Raw genomic sequence first — 19,674 nt, forward strand, 5'->3', positions numbered from 1 at the left:
ACGTACCGAAGTCGGTACTTTTGACAACACTACTACAGTGGTTCAACCTTAATGTTATGAAGCGACGAGAATACTTTTTGTGCGCAAAAAAAAAAAAAAGAATGACTTTATTCAACAATTTCTTCTCTTCCATGACTGTCTCTTATGCAGTTCATGTAGTAAACACAGTGCAGCGCTTCCAGGTTCAACATCAGAACACCGGCTCATTATTGGCCGGCTCCTGCGTCAGCATCACGCGCATGAGTCGTGGTGATCACATGAACAGCGTTGGCCAATACTGAGCTGGCGTTCTGACGTAGAACGCGGAAGTGCTGCACTGTGTTTACTATGTGAACAGTGTTCATCTTTACTACCTCTCTGGGCCTTGAAAGTGGTAATAACATTGCAGTCTATCAGAGGTCCGCAAGCTCACAGATTTCATCAGAAATATCTTAATTTGTGTTCCGAAGATGAAAGAAGGTCTGGAACGACATGAGGGCGAGTAATTAATGACAGAAATAAAATTTTTGGGTGAACTAACCCTTAATATTAGGCCAGCAGTGACCAATAGATAAAACTGATCATGAAAAAAAATTAAATTCTCAACTGGGCCTATGAGCTCTCTGTGGAAAGTTTTTGTCAGTGACGTCAATTTAGACGTTTTGGTGAAAAATGCATTTAAAAATGTCGGAGATCAAAAAGCTGCTAAAAGAAAATGCCAATTTTACAGCCTTATAACTGAGGACAAACAGCTGTATTTTGTTGTATAATGTAATGTTTATATTTTAAACCTTTTCTGTGTTTATATGTATAGAATAGTTTAAATTCATACATTTATATTTTTATAATTTTATTATCATACATTTACAATACTGTTTGGAAGTTTGGGGTCAGTAACTAAAATAATAATAATAATAATATTACTTTTATTCAGCAAGAATGCATTAAATTAATAGGAAGACTTCTCTGAATATTAAGCAGCACAACTGTTTATAACAATGATAATAATTAGAAATGTTTCTGGAGCACCAAATCAGCATTAGAATGATTTCTGAAGGACACTAAAGACTGGAGTAATGATGCTGAATATTCATATTATTCAATATTATTACATTTTAACATATAATAAAATAGTAAACTGTTACTTTAAATTGTAATAATATTTAACAATATTACTGTTTTAACTGTATTTTTGATCACATAAAATACAACCCATTCGAGACTTCTTTAAAAAACATTAAACATCAAAAATCTTACAGACCCAAAACTTTTGGACAGTAGTTTATTTGTGTTTTCTATTAGGTTTCAATTTGCACATTGAAGGAGAATACTGGTTACTATGTGGAAAATGTGTTTGTTAATGAAATTTAGAAAATAAAACTTTTAATAGAACCATTTTTTTTTTTTTTTGGCTTTTTTTCAGATAGGATAGTGTAGAGTTCAGACAAGAAACCCATCAGGTATAACTGTCTCTGTCAACTGATAGATTAAAATAATCATTAATTGCAGTCCTACTCTGACTAAAATCTATATTTCTTTCTTTCCACAGTTCAATGAATACAAAAAGTCCTCATCTATATATTGTTTTGGATGCTGGTGTGGGTTTTTCTGGAAAACAGCATGTCTAGGCCGGTTCACATGCTAGACCAGCACCAGCATAGCCAAACTGGTCTTTTTAGCAGTGCACACACAGGTTCTGCAGATATCAGTGGATGTGAAGTGTTAAAAAAAAAAACAACGAGTGTTCAAAAAAAAAAAAAAGGAACATGCACTTACGTGACACTGTCTGCTGCACAGAGTTTGAGCGTCCCACGCTGGAAGGCGTTTTCCTGAAGACCCGTGTCAGCAGGTGGGCACGCTCGTTCAGACTGGACAGAAAGAGACAGACGGGTTATGCCACCAGTCACAGCGCAGTTACTGGCTGATAGCTACAGACATCACAGCTAGAGGTCAAATCACATGCATTTCTACAACACCGTGCTCTACTCTGCCACGCGCGTGTCCATCAAGACGAACGCCAGATACTCTTAATGATGTTAACTCGAGCAGAACATACATTTACACACACATACTCGCACGATTCTAAGAAATGGCTTCCCAAAGCACTCATAAACAACATTAAACTTAGACCTGCGATCCAAAAACATCTCTTTGAATATTTCCACAGCACTAAATCCTCAAGCTTTCCAATCCTTCAAACAAAAACGATCAATATGAGAAGTATTCAACAGCTCTTTATTCTAAATTTAATGTAGCCAATAAAATAAGTCTCTGGTTGCTAAATTAAATGGCAAAATTTCAATTCTGGAAACTGAATCTGATGCCATTTTGCGGCCAGTTTTGAAATGAAGACGAATCGAATAATCCTGACCCCATTTTTGATAAACACGTTCAATGTTAAACAAATCAGTCTGATGTTTCCCTGTAAATCAGATGAAAGCGATCTTTCCCCTCATCCAAAAAGAAAGAGTGATCCGAAAACCAGTTGTTATGGATGAGGGCCAAACTTCTCAAGGTTACAGCTCAAACTCATATTGCGCTACAAAGGGGACCGTTTGCACTGTTATCATTGGGAAGGACGTGGCATTCATTTGGCTGCTCTGTAAAAAAATTCGACAACAGTATATGGGATACGCCAGAACATTGGCCAATGAAAACTATGTCTGCAAAACAGATGACCGGTTGAAAGATGGGGATGATGAATGGATAAATAAAGAAATAAAAGGATGGAATGACGCATAGGCTCGCTTGTAACCGGAGCTCTTTCTTCCTCTGTCGTTTCTCTGGAACGTGGACAATCCTTGGAATATCAGACAGTTGTTTTGATTAATCAAATTTTCAATAACTTATTTTCCTCAGGCTGTCCCTCAAGTACGAGTCCAGGCTTGGCTTATACTTTGGAAAATACCTCGCTTTTGTCCGGCAGTGCTAGCTGGGGTCTTCTTGGGTAAACAGAGCTGCAAATCTAAACGCTTAGGACGTACTCTTGAATTGTGTCAGCCTCCGCCCAACGATGCCGAATTCAAGCTGAGGTTTAATCATTCAGCAGATTTCTACACTCATTCAGGATGACTAACAACCATTATGCTTTTTACAGCTGGATATTTACTGAAACAAATGAGGTTAAGTGTTCTGCGCTGGGGGAATGAGGGGGTAAACCCAAACAGGGCTTACGTCCAACATCCCTCTGATTAGAAGTCCATTCTGTCAACTCCCTGGCCATAAATTAGTGGCCTAAACACCACGAAACACTCAAAGGTATTACAAAAAACTGTACGAGACTACATGTCCGTCTGCCAAGTTCCTGTCTCATATAGGGCTGTACACCTAGCATAATATCTCTGGGCTAAAACTGTTAAATCCATGCAAACGCGTAACTCAGTCAGCCTCAAATCCACAAACACACAGCATGGAAACAAACACATGCACAGAGCTACGATCATAAGGAAGCTACACACACACCCAGTGGTTATAGCTATGCAAACCTGACCAGCTCATGGCCGCCTGACATCGCAGAATGTAAAATGGAAAGAGAAAATGAAAAGTCATAAGATGAAGATGACGCTGAAAGGAAAGCTCAGGGAAGGTGCAAACAGAGGTCACTGCACATCCCAATAGAGGGTCACATTCAGGCAGGCTGGTTCTACCTGCGTACATGCCTGCCTTTGACTCTATGAGTCTATGAATCCTCAGCATTGGGCCTGTGGGTGTTCAGGCAGGGGTTAGAGGATCACAGTGAATGCAAATGCAGTCTTTTTCCCAAACACACATCCATAAACTAAGTAAAACAACAATATGAAGGAATAAACAAATGATAAACACAATAAATCAGCTCTAAAACCTAGTGAGCTTCCTCCATAGACATTTGGATGTGAAGGCTGTTTTAAAAAGATAATGAGTCTGTGTTCTGACGTAGAACCTGGAAGTGCTTAATGTAAATAGCGTAGCAGAAAGACTAAAAAAGTTGTCATTTTTGTTTTGTTTTTGCGCACAAAAAGTATTAAAGTATTAAAAATATTAAAGGATTAGTCCACTTTCAAATAAACTTTTCCTGATAATTTAATCACCCTCATGTCATCCAAGATGTCCATGTCCTTCTTTCGAAAAGAAATGAAGGTTTTTGATGAAAATATTCCAGGATTTTTCTCCTTATAGTGGACTTCAATGGAGCCCAAACGGTTGAAGGTCAAAATTACAGTTTCACTGCAGCTTCAAAGTGTTCTACACGATCCCAGACGAGGAATAAGGGTCTTATCTAGCGAAACGATCGGTCTTTTTCTAAAAAAAGATTAAATTATATACGTTTTAACCACAGACGCTCGCCTTGAACTAGCTCTCTTCTTCTTCCTCTCTATTTGAATTCCAGCAGTGTAGACACTGCTAAGTGTATTACTGCCCTCCACAGGTCAGAGTTTGAACTAAATTGTCATACAATATGCTAGTGCAAGTATATAACAATTAGTTCAAAGAAGAAGAAGAAGAAGAAGAAGAGAGCTAGTTCAAGAGGAGCGTCTGTGGTTAAAACGTATATAATTTTTAATTTTTAGAAAATGACCGATCGTTTCGCTAGATAAGACCCTTATTCTTTGTCTGGTATCGTTTAAAGCCTTTTGAAGCTGAACTGAAACTGTAATTTTGACCTTCAACTGTTTGGGCTCCATTGAAGTCCACTATAAGGAGAATAATCCTGGAATGTTTTCATCAAAAACCTTCATTTCTTTTCGACTGAAGAAAGAAGGACATGGACATCTTGGATGACATGGGGGTGAGTAAATTATCAGGAATTTTTTATTGGAAAGTGGACTAATCCTTTAAGGTTGAACGACTGTAGTCACATTGTCTATTTTACTACTTTTCTGGAACTTGAATGACTGTACTATCATTCCCTTCTATGGGAGGTAAAAAACCTCTCGGAATTTGTGTTCCAAAGATGAACGAAGGTCTTACAGGTGTGGAACGACATCAGGGTGAATAATTAATGACATTTTTGGGTGAACTAACCCTTTAAGATGTTCCATTGCAGTTGGTATGGTGCCATTGCAGGCAACTACCTATGTAGGCAGAGAGTCAGCTCACTAGGTTTTGAAAAACCTATGATTTATGGAACAATTATGCATTTGCCTGCATTTATGTTAAAACATCTTGAAAATCAATCTACGCTTTTTTATCTGAGTTTATAGGTTGATTTATTTCAAAGCATATTTCAGGGACATACCTGCGGCCGCTGGCATCTCTGAGGACGGCTGCCCTTGGGTCCACAGCTCGAGCTTCCAGTTCCTGCACTTCCTCAAGCAAAGTCTTCCTCACTGTGCGTCGTCCTCTGAACGGTGACATGCACACAAAGCGAGACGGTAAGAAACTGGCTAATAAACTGCCAAATTACATTGTATTTTCTCCATAAATACATTGATGTGTGCATGTGTGTTTTATGTTACTTACGCATTCCATGCCACATCTTTGAGTAAACATGCTGTTGGAACCAGTATCAGGCCCAGCCAGAAGCTCCAGCACTGCATTACCCTGCCAGCCTAAAAGAGAAACAAACAGATCATCAATTTGAAATCAATGCTCAGCAAACATCGCAACACCCAATCAATGCTGGATTTCTCTCTCCTTGCAACAGCTGTTGACTGACTGTCACCTTTGACCTTTGAGAGTTTAATTACCCATTTACCTACCGTTGCCGCCTGCTGTTTGCTCTCCTTCCCCGCTGTCTGTTTAATGGCCCAAATTAGAAGTGTCTTTTTCCACCCTAATGAGCTACTTCTTACAACGAACAATTTATAAATGACTAATAATACTTAAACTAATTGCTCAAAACTGTCTGAAAAACACCCTTTTAGTAACAGTCTACGAATATTATATGCACACACAAAATATGTATTATATACACACATATATATATATATATATATATATATATATATATAAAAAAATACACACACACACACACACACAAAGCCAAATGTCCGCTTGTTTTGTTGATTAATTTGTTTTTATTAACACAGATCGATTTAAAAAAAATCTTCAGCTCGACCATATTTCCCTGAAGTAACCTTTAATGTTAATCCAACAGGCTGGAGAAACTTCACGGTGTGCAATCAAGTGATCCCACTGTTAAGGATCCTCCACAGCTGATATCCCAGACGGAATCTACTAGACTCCGAAAACCATTAGACGGCATCTCCTCGCGACAGCTGCGCATACACCCCCACACCAACCCTACCGAATTCTCAGACGAGCAGACGCACAAAAATACACACACTGATATATAGAACTGGAAAAACATGCATAATGTGTGCTCCCAGCTTGGCCTACATGGAGAGATGGAGAGATTAAGAAATGAACGGCTGGACAGAGGGGAAAGAAAAGTCAACGCTGCAGGGTAAAGAGTGAGGGATGTCCCATCTTTTTCTCCCTCTCTGAGAGCAGCTGCTGTGATACTTGAGCACATTCCTGATTTCTGACACAAATCGAATTAATGGGCTGGAGGGCTTCAGAGAGCTCCATCCCACCCCTGACTGCTCCACACTCCCACAGCATGCACACACTAGCTTTGTTCCAAAATCTAGCGATCCGACTTCCTAGGTAGCATTTTAGGGCTTTCCAATTATGCTGCTTCCAGAGATGTTGCAATCCCAGAAAGAATTGCAAAACTTTTGGGGAGAAAATTATTAATATATTACAGTATATAATATATTTTAAACATTTTATTAATATACAACAAATATTTGTATTAAATATAATTTATTTAATTTAATACATTTTTAAATATTTTTGTTATTATATTTTTTTTTTCATATTTTTTTAAGAGAAATACTGATTATAAATATAAATAATACAATACTAAAATGTGTTGATTCAAATTTTTTAAGCGGTTAAAATTTTTAATATAATTAATTCCATGATGTGGCGATCGCAAATTAATCGCACATCAAGTTTGGCTGAGAAATTACCCTAAAAAGATCATTTAAAGTCATTATTGTGTAAAGCAACAAATAGACATTACAAAAAAGTAGCTTCATAAAGAAATATTTTATTTGATTCAAACTGAATTTTCATTTTTGTGTGAACAATACATTTGTATTTTTATTTTAGTTAATTTGTTAATTAAAGGTCCCGTTCTTCGTGATCCCATGTTTCAAACTTTAGTTAGTGTGTAATGTTGCTGTTTGAGCTTTAAAATTTTACAGATTTTATTTATACTCTAAGTTCAATGCCAAGCGAGATACTTTATTTAACAGAAGTCGACTACATCGAACGGCCAGTTTGGACTACATCCCTCTACTTCCTTCTTTAATGACGTCACTAAAACAGTTTTTTGACTAACCTCCGCCCACAGGAATACACAAAAAAGGGGGCGTGGTCTTGTTGCGCTCCCACGGAGAAGAGTAAGAGTTGCGTTTGTAGAGTGTGTTTGTCGCCTTGTCGTCGAAACGCTGTTATTTTCATCCCGCAGTCCAATCTTTGTTTGGCCTTCCCAGGGACGCTGTACTTAGAGATCAATGGTTACAATTTATGTTTAACTCGGTTCCCGAAAATTATAATTGTGTTATCCTTACTGCAATAGTTAATGTTGGACTGCAGTGCACATAATGGCCACAAGAGGGGACTATGTTTATGTATATGGCTGTTTTCCGTACGAGGTACTCTTCTGAGTGAGTGCTAACGTTGTACATTTTCTGTCGCTGCTTGTGGAGATTAAAGAGTTCAGTTTCTCGGGAATTATTGTCTTTTGTGTTCATTCGGCACAACACCACAATAATCCACATGTAAAACTATGTGCAGCACACGTTATGGTAAGAGGCGTGACCTTTCTGGGCAAGGTAAGCGCTCTATGGCTCTGGGTTCGCTAAGCTGCTGTCGAATCACAACACAGGAACCGCTGGCACAATCAGAACTCGTTACGTATTTCTGAAGGAGGGACTTCATAGAACAAGGAATTCATCAGCTCGTGTTTATGACAGTGGAAACAGCGGTATACAGATAAGTAAATTATGTGGAAAATACTGTGTTTTTTTACACGCGAAACATGAACACATGTTATATTGCACACTATAAACACAATCAAAGCTTAAAAAAAAACACAAAAAAACGGGACCTTTAATATAGAAATATTAAATAATTTTTTTATTAAATTATACTCTGGCGATAAATGTGTGTGTGGTGGTGTCTTAATGATTAAGTTGTTGACTGATTGATTGATTCATTTGATTCAAACAGCAAATTCATTCAGGAGTGAAGTAAATGGTTCTCTTCATGAATGTTCCATTGAATCATTTGTTCACTTGATTCGTTCAAAACGAGGATTCAGAAATGAAACACTGCTGTTGCTCGGAGATGAACAGTTCTGCTTTCTTTATATTTTCGTTAGCAAAATTGAGCAAAAACAGACAATATTGTGTCTAAACTAACGCAATATTAACTTATTTATTGAACTTGTATAAAGTCAGTATTGCATGTGCACTTGTTCAATTTGGACAAAAATAACACTTGTGTGATATAGCTTAATCATATAATGTAAATAAGAGACAAAAACTCAAACAGGGGCATTTTTGCCCCCATGTCTTGAATTTGAGGGTCATTCTAACTACATTAGTCTCCATCATGCAGTGAGTTGTTGCCCTGCATCAATCAACTGTATGAAATGTCAGATGACCTATGTAGGTCTGGGGGCGGGGCAAGTGCGTTAAATGCATTAATAATTTTAACACGTTTTTTTTTTTACCATGATTAATTCATCTCAATATTTGTGAGTGCTTAATAAGTATATGCTTATTTGTGTGTTTTGTTGGTTTAGTAAAAAGTTAACACCAATCTCTACTGAAATCAAACAAGTTGACTCTTCCATGCACTTTACACGAGGGTTGTCATTTTAGTTTTCGCCAATACAGAGTGTTTCAAATTAATATTCCATTTCAGTTAGGATGCAGAAGACACCGGCTCACTAGGTTATGGAACAGAGCCACTTTGTGTATTTATCCCAGTGGGGACAGGGGAGAAAACTTTTCAAGAGTATTCCCCACACACACACACACACAGATGTCTGCAGTGTTGCACAAACCAGCCCACCCGCTTAAGTCAACACTTCCAGTGTAGGCCGTAAAAGCCTGGGGCTCGGGTGACCGTGTGGCAGGTGCAGGGAGACTGCAAAATGGGACGGCGGGCCATAAATCTGATATGGAACACCCAGAGAGCAAATCATCGAGGCGCTGGGCTGCAGTCAGATACAGGAGGTGAGTAAAGCACAAACATGAGCAGGTGTGTGTATTTGCACTCACCTGGCCCAACATATCCGGTGCTATAGGAATGGTCGGCCAGATTGCAGAATAGACGGCAAAAAACAACATCCAAAGCACCATGCTGCCCCATACAGCCAGATGAGAAAACTAGAACAAGAGAAAAACAGGTCATGGTCAATTTCATACTGAATATAGACTTCTTCAACTGTAATTGACACCGTGTGAATTCCAATGCCGCTCTACTTCATCACAAGATCTAGTGTGTGGACAGCTGAACGGACGGGGAGTGTCGACGTCCCCTCAACATACGGCGGCGGGACAGAGAAATGTCCTGACATAGCAGCGATACATGTTCCCTATCTATCTAAAGCACTTCCCAGAATATATATATATGATCTTCCCATAGATCCAGACACATAATATCAAGTGCAAAGTGTTCTATAATGTGATCTCCTGTCAATTCAGTAATAACAAATGCTTTGTGGTAAATTCAATGTATTAGATGGCACTTTCACACATTTTCATGGTATTTTTGCCTTGTTTCTCCATTATAAATATCTCAAATTCTCAAATCAAGATACATTTGCTTGAAAAGGAAAATGACTTTTTACTGAATTTATGCTTAAAACAAGGGGAAAAAATTGGTTAAGGGGTTAAGAAAAATCTCCCTTTGAATTAAGATTATTGTTTTTACACAATTGACAGATTTTCTCTATAGTTTTAAGCATAAACTCTCTTAATTCTTATACATTTTTCAGAAAACAAGAGTTAATATTGTATACTGTATATTAAAAGTAATTTTGCTTCTCAAGTAAATGTATCTTGATTTAAGAATGTTTAGATATTTTACTGAAAAACAATACAAAAATACTCATTTTTTTGCAGTGTATAGAATCAGACACATGATAACAAGCGCAAAGTGTTCTATAATGTGATCCTCTTTTTACTCCAGATAGAACAAATTCTTTGTAATAAATTGGATGCATTAGACAGCATTTTCATAAGTGCTGCCAGAGACGCTCATTGCTTTGAGTTCTGACGGCAGGCGGTGAAGAGTGTGTGAGTGTGTATGTGTGTGTGTGTGTTTGTGTTGGAGGATGGGGACTGACGTACCCTTGTCCATGCTGTGGTCTCCATACCGGCTTTCAGACATACAGTTACCACTACATACTGCACCAGGAAAAGAGAGAGAGAGAGTCATAAATAACAGTAATGATCTGCACTCATCATCCTGGTAAAACGTTCTGTACAGCTTCAACACACAAAACCAGATGAGGGCTTTCACACAGGCATCGACTTACTATCGCCTCTAGCGACTTACTGTTTTAAGACACACAATTACACATTTAAGCCCCTAAAGTAATACTCGTACACACATAAAGACACACAGAAGCCTGCGAGGAACATAAAAGAAATACCAGCACACAAAGACTTGACTCCCCATGGGACTCATTCATTACTGTTTTAATGGCCAAAGTCTAGTATCGCCTCCAATGTACTGTATTTAATAGTCTGGGTCACACACATACACACATGGCCTCATTTTTATAATGCTTGGCGAAATATTGTTCACTGAAGTGAAATACTGTTTACCGATTGGCTAATGGGGAGGGAACACTAGTGACATCACACATTTACTGTACAGACCAGTGTTGTTTCCTATTTAGAGGCTGAAAAGTGGCATGAAAACATGTTTTTTTTTAACCAAGTCAGGTTTACAGTCTGTATCGAATGTGAAATAATACAATACATCTTAGCTTTAATATTTTGTGTCAGAGCTTAAAGTCAGCATGAAATGAAAATTCATCTTATTTTCTAAATGGATGTTATTAATCTTATTGTGAACTATTTATCTGTTAATTTTTTCACTTTTCATAATTCTTTATCAAAACTTCTATGCAGGACGAATCATTTACTCCTCTTAAATCCCACCCCTTTCTTTCAATCAACTACAACCTTGCATTCAGCTCCATCTTCATCCAATCAACAACCGATGGATTCAATCAAGTCCCCATCATCCATTTTATATGAAAGATCCGTTTCTATCTCCATTTCATCATGACTTTAAAGGGGATAAATTAAGAGACAACTTCTCTGAGAGGGTTTTAGCACATTGAAACTTATCTCTGAGAAATTGCAGCACAGCTATAATCTATAAAAACAGCTTGTGTAATAAATCCATTTACTTAAAGTCAGTTTCTGGACTTCAAATTATGACAGTTTACGGCAATAAAAACCTATTTTTAAAATGCTGGTTGATGGTTTCACCTCAGAGAAGAAAGTACTAGGATTGTACTTCATGTCGTGTTTTTATTACTCTTGATTTGTCACAACTGTGCTTTTTCTGGGCGAAACGAACTGCTGGATTTTGGTCAAATAATACATTAAATTTTGATTTGTTTTTTAGCAAACACTATTGTATACCCCCAGAACACTTGTAATTTACGACATGTGTAGCATCGGACCGTTTTGTGATATTTTTGTGCTTTTTTAAAGCTTGATGCTGGTCACTATTCATGCGAATGGGACATTTTTTTTTTTTTATTTCTCCTTTTGTGGTCCAAAAAAGAAAGAAGGGCATTAGAACAACACCAGGGTGAGTAAATGATGACTTAATTTTCATTTTAGGGTGAACCATCCCTTTAAAACTGATTATTCAGGGATTTACAAAAGTCTTTTTTCCAGCCTAACCAACTTTGACCTAAAATGTTAACTTTAAGAAAATATTTCAATAATTTAACAACACATTTGCATGTTCACAGTTCTGTGATGTGTAATGTTTATATGGCACATGTAGGTAAACACAGAAAAGATTTTTTTATTGTTTATATATATATATATATATATATATATATATATATATATATATATATATATATATATATATATATATATATATATATATATATATATATAATTAGTTTTATTTTACATTTTTATGATTTAATTTAACTAGCTTTTCACTAAAGGTGCCCTCGAATGAAAATTTAAAATTTATCTTGGCATAGTTGAATAACAACAGTTCAGTACATGGAAATGACATACAGTGAGTCTCAAACTCCATCGTTTCCTCCTTCTTATATAAATCTCATTTGTTTAAAAGACCTCCGAAGAACAGGCAAATCTCAACATAACACCGACTGTTACGTAACAGTCGGGGTGTACGCCCCCAATATTTGCATATGCCAGCCCATGTTCCCAACATTATGAAAGGCATTACACAAGGGCAGCCAGTAAAGTCTGGATCTGCACAGGTGAATCATCAGACTAGGTAAACAAGCAAGAACAATAGCGAAAAATGGCAGATGGAGCAATAATAACTGACATGATCCATGATATCATAATATTTTTAGTGATATTTGTAAATTGTCTTTCTAAATGTTTCGTTAGCATGTTGCTAATGTACTGTTAAATGTGGTTAAAGTTACCATCATTTCTTACTGTATTCACGGAGACAAGAGCCGTCGCTATTTTAATTTTTAAACACTTACAGTCTGTATAATTCATAAACAACTTAATTCTTTATAAATCTCTCCAACAGTGTAGCATTAGCCGTTAGCCACGGAGCACAGCCTCAAACTCATTCTGAATCAAATGTAAACAGTATAAAATACTCGCATAATACGACGCATGCATGCCGAACACTTTGTAAAGATCCATTTGAGGGTTATATTAGCTGTGTGAACTTTGTTTTGGCACGGTTTAAAGCAAGCGCGAGCTCCGTGGGCGGAGAGCACGAGATTTAAAGGGGCCGCACAGCATAAATCGGCTCATATTTAATGGTTCCCCAAAATAGGCAGTTAAAAAAATTAATAAAAAAAAAAATCTATGGGGTATTTTGAGCTGAAACTTCACAGACACATTCAGGGGACACCTTAGACTTATATTACATCTTGTAAAAAAAAACGTTCGATGGCACCTTTAACTCAGTTTGAGTTTTTGAAAATATGTAGTTTTTCACATCCCTAATTGAAAAAAATGCAATTTAAATACTACATTTAAAAAAAAAAAATTACAAACAAATATTACTTCATTCAGTATGTAGTTAGGACCACAAAAACACATTTGTGTAGGAAACACTCATACAGAATATGGACTTTTAAAAGGCCAGAAAAAAATAAATTAACCATTTCAAGACTGAAAAGCTGAAATTAAAAAATTTCAGTCATAAATTGCCCACAAAAACCACTGGTGAGTGGCCTTGTCTCTTTTGATCAGTTTCCTCACAGAGTTCCTTTCGTTCTTGCTCTGAGTTGTGGGATTATTTCACAAGGACTTTTTTCAAGAATAGCCAGCAAAAAGAGACATTAACAAGTTTACAGTGTAAACACTGGTGGCCAACGAATGGAATAACAGCACTAGCAAGGAAATGATGTGTGACCTCTCATTGGCAAAGAGCTACGGAGAAGTAAATGCCACACTGACAACTCACCGTGTAGACGATGTTCCCCACGAACAGGTAGTCGACACTGTTGCCGTTGTCAAAGGGAGTGTCTGAAGAAACAAAAGGGGCGATGAAAGATACTTAGCAATTGACACACTCAAGCCAGAGTGGTCTACACGTGTGCTTGTGAGTGCTTGAGATTACCGTGCTCCAGGACTTTGAGTGGAAACCAGAAGAGAATAATGGAGTGAATGAGAGCATTTATACAGTGACCCCAAAAAACCTGGAAAAAGAGAAAAAGGGCAATGAAAGAGAGAGGAAGGGAGGGACAGAAATCAGGGGGAGAGTCAGTCAAGACAAACTAATGCCAAGATACACAAAGCCCACACAAACAGCTTCTCTGCAATTGCACAGCTAGTGAAATGTCCCCCAAATCACCCCTAAAACACACAAACACACACACATACAAACACGGATCCTCAGCTATAAATGAATGACTGTCTTATTTCAGCCTCATGAATCTCATTATTATCTGGCTGGCTGCAGAGCTTCTTCTTGCACTGCTGTTTATCTACAGGGAAATCACAAGTCAAACAACACGCTGACGTTGTGAACCACATCGGACCGTGATAATCAATTATAACAGGATGTAGACAAGCGTGGTGATCATAATAACACTCACTGCAGACTGATTTATACGTCTCACAGTATTTGTTGTGTCAGTATGAGTAATTTGTGACTAAAAATGTGCATTTGTATTGAATACTGAACTCTTGGTCTACAGTACCTTAGTGTTAAATCCTTCTGCGTTCTGTGTGATGCGGTACAGCTGAGGGAATCGTAACATGTTCTGCTGACTGCATGGCCGGTCAACTATCCCCAGAGTGAAAGGAGGGAGAGCAGTGAAGATCTGGAACATACATGATCATGAGATATGATATACTGGAACTATAGCTCAGTTACAAAACCAACAGACTTGGAACAATGCAATGAATTCCATTAGCATGTTGCTAAGCTCACTATGCTATACCATAATACTAAGCATATAAATACATAGCAAACAAAATATTGGGTAAAACTCAATTTTTTTACTGAAGTAAACTTTTTAATTGTGGCTTTTGGTGTATTTGTAAAATATTTTGAGTACATTTTTTTTTTTTTCAGTGACATCAGTGGTCGACTTTTTCAATGGCTGATGCTGATACCTAGAGAGCAGGTATATGTACACTACTGTCCAAAAGTTTTTTTTTTTAAGAAATTAATACTTTTATTTAACAATGATGCATTAAATTGGTCAAAAGTGACAGTAAAGAAATTTATAAATGTTATAAAAGAATTCTATTTCAAATATATGCTGTTCTTTTAAACTGTCTATACATATTCTATTAATTTCTATTCAAGAATCTTGAAAAAAGTATCAAGGTTTCCACAAAAACATTAAAGATGCAATATGTAAGATTTTCTGTCAGCTAGAGGCCGATTCAAAACAAAGGCGTAGCTTGATGACGGCAAGTTTGAGCGCAGAATCTTGGGACATGTGATCTTCACTTCACAGCCGTTGCGAAAGAATCAGGACAGGACTCGGGAAGAAATCATGTTCATGGATGCGATTATTAACGTTATTGTAGTATGAAGCAAAGCAGGACCAAGTGTTGTGGGAGCCGAACGAGGCCGCTGGAGTGATTGAGCAACACAAGACGCGAGCAGCAGAACTTTTATTATGCCACAGTCGCCGGCGCTGCTACCGCTTTTCCGGTCATGAGAATGAGGTAACACAGCTCTGTTTATCATATCAGATACATTTGAGTGTGTTGAAAATGATGTTATAACGTTACTCTGTGCGTTCACTCGGTGGCTGCTGTGAGACACTTGTTTGAGATCGATTTTAGAATATCATATTTAAATGCTGGATGGCTTGTGTTCATAAATGGCATGCAGTTCATTTTAAAATGAACTCATGAATTCATTTCTTTGGCGTTTCCATGGTTTCTACAAAATAAAGCGGAAACTGAGGGTATCGCGGGTATGACGCAATTGACAGGCAACTCCTCACACGTCCCGGAGTCTTGGTTAAAATTGCAATTTACAAATGGTTGGAAATATTTGGGATATTTTAATTACTCAAGTGAACAAAATATATAACACTGGCCTAGTGGTTTTTAGATATTTTACTGCAAAATTCTTACATATTGCAGCTTTAAGCAACTGTTTTCAACATTGATAATAATTATAAATGTTTCTTGAGCAGCAAATCAGCATATTAGAATGAATTCTGAAGGATCATGTGACACTGAAGACTGGAGTAATAATGCTGAAAATTCAGCTTTTCCAACACAGAAATAGCTTACATTTTAAAATATATTAAAATAGAAAACAGTAATAATATTTCACAATATTAAGTTTTTACTGAATTTTTGACCAAATAAATGCAGCCTTGATGAACATGAGACTTCTTTCAAAAACATTTAAAAAAAAATCTTACTAATACCAAACTTTTGAACGATAGTGTAATTAATATATTTTAAGCAAATTAAATACTTATTACACATAATAATTGCAAAGTGGACCCTTTTATCTGCTGATAAATCAAAAAGGGTCAAAGATAGGCTGATATATTGGTCACTATTATTGACAATTATCTTGACCGTGTTGGTTCTGTCCAACATCTTAGATGAACTTTTTTACTAAATTTCTTGTCTTTTTTTATGAATGAAACATTTGATGCTGCAAAAGCCTTGTCAGGAATGCACCTAAGATGCCTTAAAATACTGTATTGGTAGGCAGCTCAATAGACTTGAAACGTCTGAACATAAAAATGTTAAAAATAAAACTATAAAGAGAGAGACAGAGACACACAAACGTACCACATTGTACAGGCCAATGCACCACCGTTCAAACAGGATCTGTCCAGAGAAACCATTTACAAATGCAAACCAAAGCTGTGGGAAAAAAGAGGTGGAAGTGTGTTAAAAATACATAGGAGAAGATAACCAATACTGTGATAAAGAGAGGACACAAATAAAAAGAAAAAAGATGAGCAACATGGAAACCTTCTAGCAGAGTGCTTTCGGACAACATCAAACTCAAGGCATAGGTCAGTTCATACAAACAAAAGCCTACACACACACACTCATACACATGTACATTTGCTGTCCATCCCCCACAATGTCTCTGCTATGAAGACAAAGATAGTCTGTGAACTTTGACCTTTAAAGCTCTCCTTGGCTGGAAGCTAATCCTCAGAAAGACCCCCAAAACACCCCTTTCCCCTAAACACATGGACAGATGTGCACAGACAATCGCATTCCAAAAATATAGAGACATCTAAACATTTAACCTTTACCCAGATATTCCCATAACACACACCCACCCACATCAGGACACAGTCCAACACACAGAGGCTGAGTCCTCAGGGGGGATGAGGGGGGCATGTTTCTGCACCTGCTGCCATTTTAGGGGGTGGCACAGCTGACAAATGCTCCACCGGACAGCATGGTGACCCTGTCAGTAAAGCTCACACTCTACCTAGCGCACACACACACACACACACAAACACGCACACACTTACACAGCTCTCGGATGACAGTGTATCTGGTATGCAGTTTTGAACTGGAAGGACCCAGCCACTATAGATAGGGGTCAGCGGCTCTTTGTCTGTGACTGCGAGTGGGTGTGTGTGTGTGTGTGTGTGTGTGTGATGGAAAGCAGAGACTAGAGGGGGCATCTCATTTATCACTGTCAAACACTTCCATAAACAGCTGCAAGCAGTCTACTTAATGTACGCAAGGGTGTCTGTGTAAAAAAAAGGCAAAAGGAGTGAAAAAAAAAAGAAAAGAGTATAAGCATGTTTGTGTGTGTGTGTGGATAAGGGCTCATTTGATGACTGTCTTTAAAAAGAGATCTGAACTCATACCATGTAAGTACAACACACTCCAAAGGCAAAACTATGTTGTTTAAATGCAGCATGTGCAAAGAATGCAAATGACAATTTAATTTTAAGTATGAGAACAATAACAAAGCCTTACAGCTTTCAGTGCATAGAAAAACAAAAAGAAACAGGGCCTCTTATTAAAAGAGGTAATAACAGAAGAATTTGTAAAATGTAAAGCATTACATTGTATTTTTATTGCAATCTAATGACTTGTTTGCACTAAAAAGTTTTTTTTACTCAAATTACAGATATAAGGTAACCAAAATACAACGTATTTAATAACATATATTAACTACAAAGTTTATAATGGCTATTATTGTTCAATAAATAATATTTTATATTATAATGTTGCCGTACTTGGTATTAGACATGGTCTTTATGTTAATGATGGGGATTTATCAATGACTTCAGTGCAGGTTACTATAGTTATGCCAGTAGGTGGTGGTAAGGACTGTAAATTGTAAAAGTCAGTAAACCATTCATTAAAAAAATGCAGATTTTTTCTGTATCGAAGCAAGGTTGTAAACAAGGAAATTATTTTAACTTTGAACAACACCTTATAAGGGGCAACCGACATGCAAAGCGGTTCCGGGGTGAAGCTGAATCTGATGCTTCACTTCAAAAAGATCAAACCATTAACCAACTCAGTATCCTTTCAATGGTTAAGGGGATTTCCCATGACTGGGACAATGACAAAGATATCGCTTTTCTCATTCAAAATTTTTTCCCCATGAATATATGATTGACCTGAAGAATTAAACCTGTATCATATACTTGGAAATATATGAATATCACCACGCCTGTAGCCATGCAAAATGGTTTTGTATCTATATCAGACGGGCTGCAGTGTTAATTTGCATGAAAAATGTGTTTTTTTTCTGAAAAAATTAAACACTAATTTCATAAATATCATCATTCAATAATTCAAGCAAGTACCTATGGCTGTTTGAGAGTTTTCCAGGACTTAAATTGAAAAAAGTCAAATTCAAGTAGTTTAAGTACCAATCCTGTCTCTGAAGAGTTAATTTCTCACACAAAGCATGAAATTAAAGCATTGTATTAAAAAAGAGCAGCATGAATCATTCACATGACCTTTTGTGTTTCAAAGCAGAAAGAAAAAAATATGGATTTGATTTGAAACATATTGACATGTGATGACAGGATTTTCATGTTTGAGTGAACTGCCCCTTTAAAAGTCTCACACACACTTGATAGCAATTAATGTACGCACCTCTATGATGTACAGAACCACATTCTTATAGAAACAGTACAGGATACATTTGGTGACCCGGTTGTAACTCCAAGCCCCGTGAACCAGTAAAAGCTTCTCCAGGTATGAGAACTAAAGAGAAAGAGGTTGAGAGAAGAATTAGTTTGCCCGCAGGAACACATGTGAACCATTACTGCAGGAGCAGCTACCCGGATACAACAGCGCTGTGGGCAGAAGACTGCTGTGTGTTTTGTGTTGTGGTAGTGTAATTATGGTTTTAAGGATGAGATGTGTGTGTGTGACAGAGTCACAGAATAATGAATTACATGAGTGTGTGTGTCAGACCTGAGCTATAGAGTAGTCGGATGAGTTGGTGGCCTGCATGCCCTCATTGCCGCTTATGCCCACTCCCACGTGTGCCGTCTGTATCATGCCCACATCGTTGGCTCCGTCTCCGATAGCCAGTGTGATGGCCTTCACATGCTTCTTCACCATGTCCACAATCTCTGACTTCTGTAGCGGAGACACCCTGAAAGAAAAATATGACAAAGGTCAGTCTTTTATGTTGCATATCAGGAAACAAACACTATACAACTTTAGAATTTTCTTAAATATGTTTTATAATGTGCATCAATAGGCAATGTCATGAAATTGATGTTGTCATCAGACAGCAACAAAGAAGTGTAAAGTGACCAAGAGATCCGGTGTCATGAACAATTTAGAAGTTAGAGCTTCTGTTGACCTTATTTGATTAACTCTTTGTATGTGTGCTGATCAATGTTTATAAGTGAATAACATATAATAAGAGATTGTCTCTTCATAAGATTTGGATTAAACTGCTCAATTTACATGGATTACATTTACCATGTCTTTTTATACTTTTTTTTTAATCCATGAAACTTTTAGTTGCATGGACTTGGGTCAATGA

The 19,674-nt window shown here is 37.2% G+C and overlaps 1 protein-coding gene across 11 annotated transcripts in view; it reads right to left on the bottom strand.

The window, feature by feature from the left end:
- atp8a2 (ATPase phospholipid transporting 8A2) overlaps positions 1-19,674 on the bottom strand; it is a 77,917-nt gene that overhangs the window by 4,640 nt on the left and 53,603 nt on the right. For 10 of the 11 annotated variants that reach the window (XM_067378481.1, XM_067378476.1, XM_067378475.1 and 7 more), the window contains 11 exons: positions 19,092-19,275; positions 18,768-18,878; positions 16,470-16,544; positions 14,393-14,515; positions 13,810-13,888; positions 13,654-13,715; positions 10,335-10,391; positions 9,261-9,368; positions 5,419-5,507; positions 5,195-5,299; positions 1,756-1,847 (listed from right to left, as the gene is read on the bottom strand). In XM_067378481.1, coding sequence (XP_067234582.1) covers positions 1,756-1,847; positions 5,195-5,299; positions 5,419-5,507; positions 9,261-9,368; positions 10,335-10,391; positions 13,654-13,715; positions 13,810-13,888; positions 14,393-14,515; positions 16,470-16,544; positions 18,768-18,878; positions 19,092-19,275 — 1,085 coding nt within the window. Of the gene's footprint in view, positions 1-1,755; positions 1,848-3,495; positions 3,681-5,194; positions 5,300-5,418; positions 5,508-9,260; positions 9,369-10,334; positions 10,392-13,653; positions 13,716-13,809; positions 13,889-14,392; positions 14,516-16,469; positions 16,545-18,767; positions 18,879-19,091; positions 19,276-19,674 lie in introns of those variants that run through there. The other variant, XM_067378478.1, reaches the window with a different exon arrangement.

The sequence above is a fragment of the Chanodichthys erythropterus genome, chromosome 23 (assembly GCF_024489055.1).
Source record: "Chanodichthys erythropterus isolate Z2021 chromosome 23, ASM2448905v1, whole genome shotgun sequence".
In the NCBI taxonomy this organism is placed as follows: domain Eukaryota; kingdom Metazoa; phylum Chordata; class Actinopteri; order Cypriniformes; family Xenocyprididae; genus Chanodichthys; species Chanodichthys erythropterus.